The sequence below is a fragment of the Lactuca virosa genome, chromosome 7 (assembly GCF_052849685.1).
Source record: "Lactuca virosa cultivar CGN04683 chromosome 7, Lactuca_virosa_CGN04683_v6, whole genome shotgun sequence".
Classification (NCBI taxonomy): domain Eukaryota; kingdom Viridiplantae; phylum Streptophyta; class Magnoliopsida; order Asterales; family Asteraceae; genus Lactuca; species Lactuca virosa.
In genome coordinates, this window is record NC_136432.1 from 251,577,676 (window position 1) to 251,587,364 (window position 9,689).

A 9,689-nucleotide genomic window follows, 5' to 3' on the forward strand; every position below is an offset into this window, starting at 1 on the left:
GGACTCAGCTGGATCGAGATCAAGATTTTCTTCAAATGAATGGTTCGGAACAGGTGGAGTAGGTGGGGTAGGAATTATTGGTTAAGTTGATGAAACATGTGGGATAGTTCCAAAAGGATCTGACACACATGGGTTCGGAATTAGTGGGTTAACACAACTAACTAAGGCAAGAGGACCTCCTGACAGTTCTCTTAACGTTTGAGCAACATTAGATTCATGGCCTTGCAGTTCGTCAAATAGCTAATAGAGCTTCAGTTTCTTCAGATATCCATTACTGTGAAGACATGACTTGACGTTCCTCCATCCTTTTTTGAGGCTGTTGATGAACTTCAGGTTGTACTCGAGAGGAGTTCTAACTATACCATGGGCAGTCATGTTGCTCACAACGGTCCTGTATCGATTCGAAGTCGAGGCTACGGATTCACGAGGAGTTGTGGTGAAGGTATCAAAGTCGTTGACAATATAAGTCAAAACCTTATCCTTCATGTTCTCAGACCCTTCAAACAAGTCTTGAAGAGTGTCCCAAATCTCTTTGGCAGATTTGCACAACTTAATGTGCTCAAAGAGAGAAGGAGCAACACCACACACCATCTCTAAGAATGCAATTTGGTCTGCATGAAGCTTTTCGATGTCTGAAGCAGTAAGAGGTGTTGGACGTTGTTCTTCTTGACCCATGAGAGTAGCAACATCATCTCTGACCATTTGTCTTACTAGAACATGAGGACCTTCTTTCACAGATCTCCATATCTCTTCACCTTTTTCCTTCCCAAGTAAAAAATCTCTCCATTCTAACATTCCAGTGATCATACTCTTCAACAACTAGCAATGGGGCACACGTTTGGCAACCCATGCTATTTTTTATTTGCATTGAATACATTTGTTGAGTTTGATTAGGAGCAGCCATTGAAGTAAAAGTAATAGAGCAGAAGCGGTATATAGAAGAACTTTTATCCTGAACACAAAAATGATTGAGATACCAAGGTAATCTCAAATCAATTATAATATGCTCTTATGGATTCAAAGGACAACCACTTAGGCTCTGATACTAATTGAAAGTGCAAGACTTGGTGTGCGGACAAGGTTTGAAAACTCAAACCTTGAATTAACTTAAGATCGATGTTTGCTGATGGTAAACTGGTCTTGTCTTGAAGTATGAAGATCAACAAAATATTTAAGTAAGATAAAATGAGTATGAACAAATTAAAGATAACTTAAGAACAATAAGAATGATGGAGAGAGAGATTTGACTTGCAATATATTTAGTATTTGATGTGAAGGAGAATATTGCTTCAAAAGGGTTACAATGCATGGAAAACTCATATCCTTAAATAGAAAGCAGAGATAACAAGACAAAATACAAGACTTGCATGGAGAATATAAATCTAATAAGTCAAAAAAGATGACACACAGGATTTACTCGATTTTGTCCCATGAACTTATAATCAAACAAGTACTAAACGACAAGAAGCATTAACTGCTTGTACGGAGTCAATAACATTGAAAACTAGGAACGTCTCGGATAAGTCTTCATCTCGGAAGAAGCTTGACTTCGGAACCCTTCACATCTCAGAATGCACTTCGACTTTGGTTCTGGTTTGGCTTCAGATTGCTAGAGGTTCACTTTTATGTATCAACAGTTTGTCCCCTGCATGCGTACGCCCCACGGACTACAAGTTTTCCGGAAATGGTAAAACTGCCCCCTATGGACCAAATCTGCAAAGGATTTACATACCAAGGGTCAAAAATGAAAATACCTTGAATCGGGTGTTACAATTTAGGCAGCACCTGTTGGATTTTATTCAAAATCGGTTTTCTAAAAACGCTAAAAATGACAACGAAATCTTTAAAATTGGAATAAACTTAAAAATCTTTTTAACCCACTAAGGATCATTTTACAATCAAGGAAAGATTAAAAGAACCATAGAAAGGAAAATATTATAACTTTTGAAGTCTTTGATTCTCATGGGAGATGAATGTTTATGAAGTGATGCAATAAGCACCAAAGAAGAAGTTCTCTACAAGTATCCACCAAGAAAGAAAGTACCATTAAAAATGCTAGTGTTCATTTGTATATATGTTGTTCTTAAGCTTTAAGAGTTCATGCCAAATGAACCTTAAAGATAGGCAACATATAAGCTCTTAATCCAAGCACCAAATGCAAGAAGAAGAGATGGACAAAAGGATCTCCAAAACTCGAAAGGGATAGCCCTTATAATGAGAGAATATGAGCCAAAAAATCAACCTTTTTCACTAGGAAAACCTCCTTTTTATATACCCACTAATGTGTACTAAGGTCAAGCCAAGTTAGTGGAAGAGTATGGTCTTTATTTTGACAAGTATGGAGTGGATAACACAAGGCAACAAGCAGACTCTTTCTTGTCTTCCATACCTACCACATTCTCTAAGAAAGTCAAGGTGATGGAGTGTGTTCCACTTAAACTAATAACTAGTAGTTAGATTCCACCTAGAAGACTTACTCTAAGTGCCTAAAAATGTTGTATATAACTTTAATATTCATACCATATGATATTCACTAGTTTTGTTCTCATTATTATTATTATTTCCTAGAAACAATAATTCTCAATATGTTTCAAAAATATTATTTTCATAAAATAATGTTTTTCCAGTTAAATACAAGTGTTGATATCTATTAAAAATCAAAATTACTCTAATAAATAATCAATTAGTAGTAACTTGCTATAAGGTATGACCCTATAGGATCATATGTCATTAGAAAATATCATTCTATAATGACTCTTGGGCATAAATATCTTTTAATCTCCCACTTGCACAAGACTCATCAGAGATTGATATAGACAGTGGTGAACGTCTAACAACATTTCATTGTCCCTAATAACATACGACAGAGAATTTCATTCATCAACATCCGGTTCCCAAAAGCTCAAAGCTATAATTGATGTTTAAGGTAAGTTTATCACTTATCCCTTTGTTACAAACATCTTGTCGAACATGATACTTGGATCGCAATCAATCCCATTTGATGTCAACTTTGGGTAACACACATTAGATGTCTAACTCTCAACACATAAGAGGAACAAATCACATCTTGACTACATAAGTCTATTGCATAGTTCACACCACACCCGATAATGGCTTTTATAACTGCCCGATTAAGAACTAACGTTTGACCACAACAAAGCATAACACTCCCTCCACTTAAGTCCCACTATGTATCTCAAGTATTAAGGATACAAAGATATTACTTTTTTTATTAAGTATCACTCACAAGTAACTCGTCAAACATCAGACGGAGGAGGAGTAACTACATTCTTGCATAACAAGTGATAGCATAATAATGGGTGACATTCTACACCCATCAACATATCCACCCACGCACCAAAACAAGACGCCCTGAAGAGCGCTGGCCGTTTTGGGGCGGGATGTAAATTAGCTATTATTTTCCTGCACAGTTTAGGTTTGCAGGTTGTAGTTACAACCGTTTCTGATGTATCGTCATGCTACAATATTTTTTACAAAAAATTAGCTTACTGTTCAGTGTTCCATATTGCATTCCAGACTACTCTTCATATTTCAGACATGTTCTACGTATTCTAGACTATATCTTTGCATTTCGGAGTGTTACAGAACTATCCTTTTAAGGTTTTTTTATTTGTCCTTGTTGTTACTATTATTAATAGTAATCATACAAAAAGCCTAAGTACCACACAATCGATTCAAAACATATTGTTCTCTATATTCTGAACTATATCTATGCATTTCAGAATACATCTATGCATTCCGAAGTGTTACAAAACAATTTTTTAGGTTTTCAATTGTCCTAGTTGTTGCGAATACTAATATTAATCATACAAAAAGCCTAACAACCACCAAAATGGAGCCGACATGAATTATTTCGTATTAAAAACTACTAATAACACATCAACTTTTTTTAAAACATAAAATCACATAATAAGCTACAAAAGAAGCAACATGTACCCACAAATACTCGAACTCTTCATTGCCAAATGACATAATTCAATTTGAAAGTATTTTGAAACGTGATCTATTGCAACTCCAAATTGCCGATTGGAAAAAAAAAGTCTGAAATAAGTGTGCTGGAGTGATTGTCCGAAAAAATATATATAGAGGCATCACAATAACGGATATGAATCTTGTAAGTTGGTGATCCGTTTAAACAACCGGGTCCAGAATGCATCCATTCGGGACTAAGTTGTCAATTTTTTCAAAATTTATATAAACTTGATTACTTAAAAAAAACTCAAAAAAATTGGTTAGACTACTTAGTTTAGCTAAATATAAATTCAATAGAGGAAGTGATTTTAATAGAACCCATAAATAGGGATAAGCAAGGGCATTTTGGTGATTAAGAAAAGAAAGCTGTGTTTTGTGGATTACAAAGGGGCAAATTGGGAATGTCAATATCAGATAGACATTTTCCCCAAACCCGCTTTTTCATCCCCGCGTTTCTCTCTCATAAACCCACAACCATAATCTTCTGAAACAAATCTCTGTGTTTCTCTCCCTCTTTCTCTTAGGGTTTTCAGAATTTGATTTCCTACTAAGTTCATGAAATCTGGATTTTAATTTCCTCAATATTGTTTTAGTTTCTTCTAGATCTGGTTGCACGTTCTTCAATGTCTTCGCTGTAAGTTATCAACGCTTCTGTTTTTAATTTCTTTACGAGACCACATGTTTTCATTTGTCTGTATCTGCATTTTGCAGGCTCGATGTTTTTTATAAACTAATGTTTATCTCAAGTCGTTTACTTGTATCATCTTTGGTTTTACCTTCCGAAGATGGTAATTTGAAATCGTGTACAGTGAATATCTACATTACAATTTGGGACTAGTTTTTTGAACCAGTTATGTAAAAATTTAGATTATATGAAGTTAAGCGTTGTTTACTTTAGATGAACAAAATTCTCAGATCAGCTAATTGAGTTTGTGCTTGATTTCTCGATTCTGATGTGCTTTTGAAATTGAAACAGGTCGTCTTACAACAAATCATTATGAGAATCCGTAGTGTAAAATGAGCGAAAAGGAGACTATGACGATGAAAACAAAGCCGCCTCTTGTACCACTTGGAACACTGATTGGTCGTGAGCTTAGGCATGGGAATGTGGAGAAACCTACAGTTAATTATGGACAGGCGGCATTAGCAAAGAAAGGGGAGGATTATTTCTTAATCAAACTTGATTGTCAGAGAATTCCCGGCAATCCATCAACATCTTTCTCAGTTTTTGCGGTATATATAGAATCCATTTCACCATTCTTCACAAACCCTTATGATTTCGCTACTAACATTATTATTGAAATTTGTTTTTTTTGGTAGATATTCGATGGGCATAATGGTATATCCGCTGCTATTTTTGCAAAGGAAAATCTGTTGAACAACATTTTAAGTGCGATTCCTCAAGGATGTGGTCGTGAAGAGTGGCTTCAAGCACTTCCTAGGGCATTGGTTGCAGGATTTGTGAAAACTGACATAGAGTTTCAACAGAAAGGTAATGGATTTCCATATCATCTCCATCAGTCATTTATCTTTCTTCTTCTTGTATCCTCAATCAACCTTCTTTGATGAAACAATAGGCGAGACATCTGGTACAACTGTGACATTTGTTGTAATAGATGGGTGGACTATAACTGTTGCTTCAGTTGGGGATTCAAGATGCATATTGGATACACAAGCTGGTGTTGTTTCACTACTAACAGTCGATCATAGGCTTGAAGAGAATGTTGAAGAAAGAGAGCGTGTAACAGCAAGTGGGGGTGAAGTAGGACGCCTCAATATTTTCGGAGGAAACGAGGTATAAATAAAAATCAAATTCAAGTTTTATACTTTTAAATAAATAAATATAAAAAAAAAAACCCGGAAATCATATGTTCTTGTGAATCTGTTATGTTATAGGTTGGCCCACTTCGATGTTGGCCTGGTGGGTTGTGCCTTTCAAGGTCAATTGGTGATACAGATGTTGGAGAGTTTATTGTCCCAATACCTCATGTTAAACAAGTGAAGGTATGACACAGGACACATGGCTTTGTATATTATATATGTTAAAAACTTAAAATTTGATTAAAGTTGACACATTTTTATTTATTTATATAGCTCTCAAGTTCTGGTGGAAGACTTATAATTGCTTCTGATGGTATCTGGGATGCTTTATCATCTGATACAGCAGCTCAATCTTGTCGTGGATTGCCTGCAGAACTTGCTGCAAAGCTTGTTGTTAAGGTGGTGATTGATGTTACATATAGATATATTTTTATATACATATTGTATAAAATTTTAATCTTTTGATTTGGTTATAGGAGGCTCTTAGGTCAAGGGGACTAAAAGATGACACAACCTGCTTGGTTGTTGATATAATTCCATATGGGTATCCAGTGTTGCCTCCAACACCTAGAAAGAAACAAAATCTGCTTACTTCATTAATTCCTGGAAAGAGATTTCAAAACTCTATGAATAAAGTTCCAAATAAGCTTTCAGCAGTTGGAACTGTAGAGGAGCTGTTTGAAGAGGGTTCTGCAATGCTTGCAGAAAGGTATGTTTTTTTTTTTTATCAATTTCCTCCATCTTTCACTTTAGTTGTTTTCTTGAAACCTTCTAAATTTTAGGCTTTTAAGTTGCGCATATAATAGAGTTTTTTATTCCACGAGCTGTTGATAATGTATAAAAGTTTGTTATTTGTTGTTGCAGGTTGGGAAAGGATCTGCCATTAGATTCAAGCACAGGAATGTTTAGATGTGCGGTTTGTCAAGCAGAACAGGAGGAGCAAAGTGGATCTGGACCACTCATGTTATGTTCAAAGTGTAGGAGAAAGAAAGATGCAATGGAAGGGAAAAGGGCAAGCAGCCTACACACAATCACAATATAAGTAAAACTAAACCTAAAAGTAAATACTAATTAATTAAAATACATTCTTTCTCAATTCTCATTGGCAGTTGTGTGAGCATATGATGATGATCTGTTTTTCTTTTTGTTGTCATTGTGATGGTTTACGGAGCATGTATGTGTGTGTGTGTTTGTTATATTTTGTGCTCTCGGCTATTGGACTCGCTAATTAAGAACAATTATATATATATATATAGTAGTGTGATAGGTTTTGATTGTGAAAGTAAAAATGTTGATTAATGTCTTTGTATTGTTGTCAATCTGATAAGATCTCTGTTTTATTTTTTTGTTTAAGCTCTATTTATTAGTATACTCAATTTTTCTTGTTTGTTGTATTGGTATTTGTTTGATTAATTTTTCTTGTTTGATTAACGTCGAAGTTTCTGGCAACATAGGATTTTGCCAATTATTCTTACAGCTTAAGTTGTATGTTTGCCATATGAAACCCTATTTTCCAGTTTTTAAGATCAAAAATTGCAAAATAATTGTTAAACTATGAATCAAAAAACTAAAAAAAATATATTAAACTCGCTAGCTGCTGATCTACCAAAGCCAGATATAAACTCCTCTAATGCTTCAATCATATTTATAGAAAATTACAACAATGTATGTGCTTTGATGATCAATGTATAAACTGCACTTTCCATTAACAACAAAGTCCGATAAAAACTCAACCATGGTCTTTAAAACAAACAAAATCCATGTAATGTCTGTTTTGTTTTTGTCATGGCCTGAGAGGCTTCAAACCAAGTGAAGCCCGAATCCTATTAGCTTCTGCAATCTCAGGATCCGGATGATCTGTTCCATCATCTTTCTTCTTCTCCTTCTCCTTCTCTTTCTTCTTCTTGGCTGGTTTCTCATCATCTTGCATCCTTCTAGGGCTACCACTGCTGTCCCTATCCCGCCCATGTCTCCTCCGCCTCTCCTCCCCGTCATCCCGACCCCGCTCCTTTCTGTCCTTGCTCCGGCTTCTACTCCGGGAGCGGCTCCTCCTTCTGCCGCCACGTCTCTCCCTCCCGTAATCCCTTTCATCTCTCCCACGATAACGGTCCCTGTCTCTGTCTCTGTCTCTGTCCCTATCACGACCTCTTCCACGCTCCCGCTCATAATCATAATCTCTCTCATACTCTCTATCAACATCTCGATCCCTGAAACCAAAAAACAAAATACTATATTATAACTTTTTCTTACTTAAGAAAATCTATCAGTGGAAATTGCTTATAAAAGTAGATTTTTCAAATTGCAATGTAGAATGCTATAATAAACAAATAAACAAGAATGTGCAATCCATCATACTTCTCATCTGTACACTGTCAGTACAGAGAAACCTGGCAGGATCATAATCTCTTGATTTAGGAAGCTATTTGTTTACATCGCCTTCAGCCTATGAAAGCTCAAGACAATGATAATTGATAACCCAGTGTGACGTGGGTCCACCCAAGGGCAGCAAATTGAAAACAGCTTCCACAATTAAATTTTTCATGATGATAAAATTACTACAAAGATCAATAAATATATCTTTGATAAAAAAAAATCAAATTAATGAAGGCATAGAATGGATAACAAAGAACCAAGTAATAGTAATACTGTAATACCTATGTCTATGGCTGTCACGTTTCCTATCTCGCTCTCTTTCCTTTGTTGGGCTTTGTCCGCGATAATAATCCTACATTCACAAAAAATTAGTTATAAAATATAATAGCATGTGATTAAATTATGTATAGAAGTTGTTATTCAGATAGATTTAAACCTTTTCGTGACCCACAACATCTGTATCCATGGGTTGCTCATCCTCGTCTTTTTCCTCTTCCTCCTCAAAATCATCTTCAAGTGCACTTTTTCTAGGTTCTAAAGCGCCAATTGCTTCAATGGTAAGCCTGTTAATGACCAAAATCACTCTTAATTTCATAATTTTTTTCTCATATGACATCCATGAGAATGCGGATCAATTTAAACTGGATAATGTTGGAAGAGGAAATGAAAAAGGAAAGATGAACAATAGTGTATTGATGTACCTTTTCTTTATGCGTGGAAGAGCAATATCACAGGAATAATCTTTTGTCAAGAGTTCATCAATAACCTCATCCACATGTGTCAAGGAATATTCTGGTAAATCAAAGAAATATATAGCAAGATACATCAGTATACCAAGAAATAGCAAAACGAAGTTCAGAATAATTCTAGCACAAAAGGCTTACTTCCATCGCCTAATTTGCGTCTCAGTTTCCTGTAATCATTGTACAAAGGCTCTAGATACCGGTAGACATCAATATCTGTGCCTGTAAGTCGCAAGTAAAAGGCTCCAAGGATTCGTACATATCTGCTCAACAAACGATAATGTTCGGGAAAACGGAGTACAAAATGGAAGTGTAGAGATGCGAGCAATTTCATAATTAAAAAAAAATCTATTAAAAAGCAAAGAGGAATGAACATGACTGACTTGTAATCTTCGTTTTTGATGAATTCGACGACGATTTCTTTATCAGGCTGGATCTGGAGCATCTTCATGACGAGGCAGATGAACGGCGTCGGTTTGCGGTTTCCGCCGTGGGTGCCGCCGAGGTGATCCAACTCCATGGCCTTGTCCACAAGCGTCTCAGCTGTCAAACCGAAACACTGTTCCTTCCAATAGGTGTTTTGGTAAATTTTGGATCTCAATATCTTCTCAACGAGGTTTTGGGGGTTCGTTCCATGTATGCTTTTCGCAGATGGATCCGTACGATTCGCCATTGATGATTATAGCTCCCGATTGATGGTAAGCTTAGCGGAGCAATTTAATTCTCCAAAACCCTAGCATTTGAACCCTTTTAACTTTC

General features: G+C 35.9%; 2 protein-coding genes across 4 annotated transcripts; one reads left to right on the top strand and one right to left on the bottom strand.

Annotated features, from left to right (window-relative positions):
- The first annotated feature begins 4,412 nt into the window (after positions 1-4,412).
- LOC145123469 (putative protein phosphatase 2C 5) lies at positions 4,413-7,190 on the top strand. Of its 3 annotated transcripts, none has more exons than XM_079058680.1 (9): positions 4,413-4,627; positions 4,705-4,843; positions 4,970-5,226; positions 5,314-5,485; positions 5,571-5,788; positions 5,890-5,997; positions 6,088-6,213; positions 6,291-6,523; positions 6,679-7,190. In XM_079058680.1, the coding sequence occupies exons 3-9, from the start codon at positions 5,011-5,013 to the stop codon at positions 6,854-6,856; spliced, it is 1,251 nt and encodes a 416-aa protein (XP_078914806.1). In that variant the 5' UTR covers positions 4,413-4,627; positions 4,705-4,843; positions 4,970-5,010; the 3' UTR covers positions 6,857-7,190. The 3 variants fall into 3 exon arrangements, with proteins under 3 accessions (XP_078914806.1, XP_078914807.1, XP_078914805.1); XM_079058681.1 differs by having other exon boundaries at positions 4,705-4,781; XM_079058679.1 differs by lacking the exon at positions 4,705-4,843 and having other exon boundaries at positions 4,414-4,627.
- Positions 7,191-7,432: 242 nt separating this feature from the next.
- On the bottom strand, positions 7,433-9,689 carry LOC145123470 (PRP38 family protein). The gene is made up of 6 exons (XM_079058682.1): positions 9,314-9,689; positions 9,072-9,193; positions 8,889-8,979; positions 8,624-8,750; positions 8,469-8,539; positions 7,433-8,021 (listed from the first exon to the last, which is right to left on the bottom strand). Exons 1-6 carry the CDS (start codon positions 9,601-9,603, stop codon positions 7,598-7,600), a joined length of 1,125 nt encoding a protein of 374 aa, XP_078914808.1. The 5' UTR covers positions 9,604-9,689; the 3' UTR covers positions 7,433-7,597.

Coding starts and splice junctions, on each gene's coding strand:
- LOC145123469 (XM_079058680.1), top strand. CDS start 5,011: ATGAGCGAAAAGGAGACTATGACGATGAAAACAAAGCCGCCTCTTGTA. Junction 5,789..5,889: donor ATATTTTCGGAGGAAACGAG/GTATAAATAAAA, acceptor GTTATGTTATAG/GTTGGCCCACTTCGATGTTG. Junction 6,524..6,678: donor TCTGCAATGCTTGCAGAAAG/GTATGTTTTTTT, acceptor TTGTTGTTGCAG/GTTGGGAAAGGATCTGCCAT.
- LOC145123470 (XM_079058682.1), bottom strand. CDS start 9,603: ATGGCGAATCGTACGGATCCATCTGCGAAAAGCATACATGGAACGAAC. Junction 8,980..9,071: donor ACGCAAATTAGGCGATGGAA/GTAAGCCTTTTG, acceptor TTGATTTACCAG/AATATTCCTTGACACATGTG. Junction 8,751..8,888: donor CTTCCACGCATAAAGAAAAG/GTACATCAATAC, acceptor GGTCATTAACAG/GCTTACCATTGAAGCAATTG.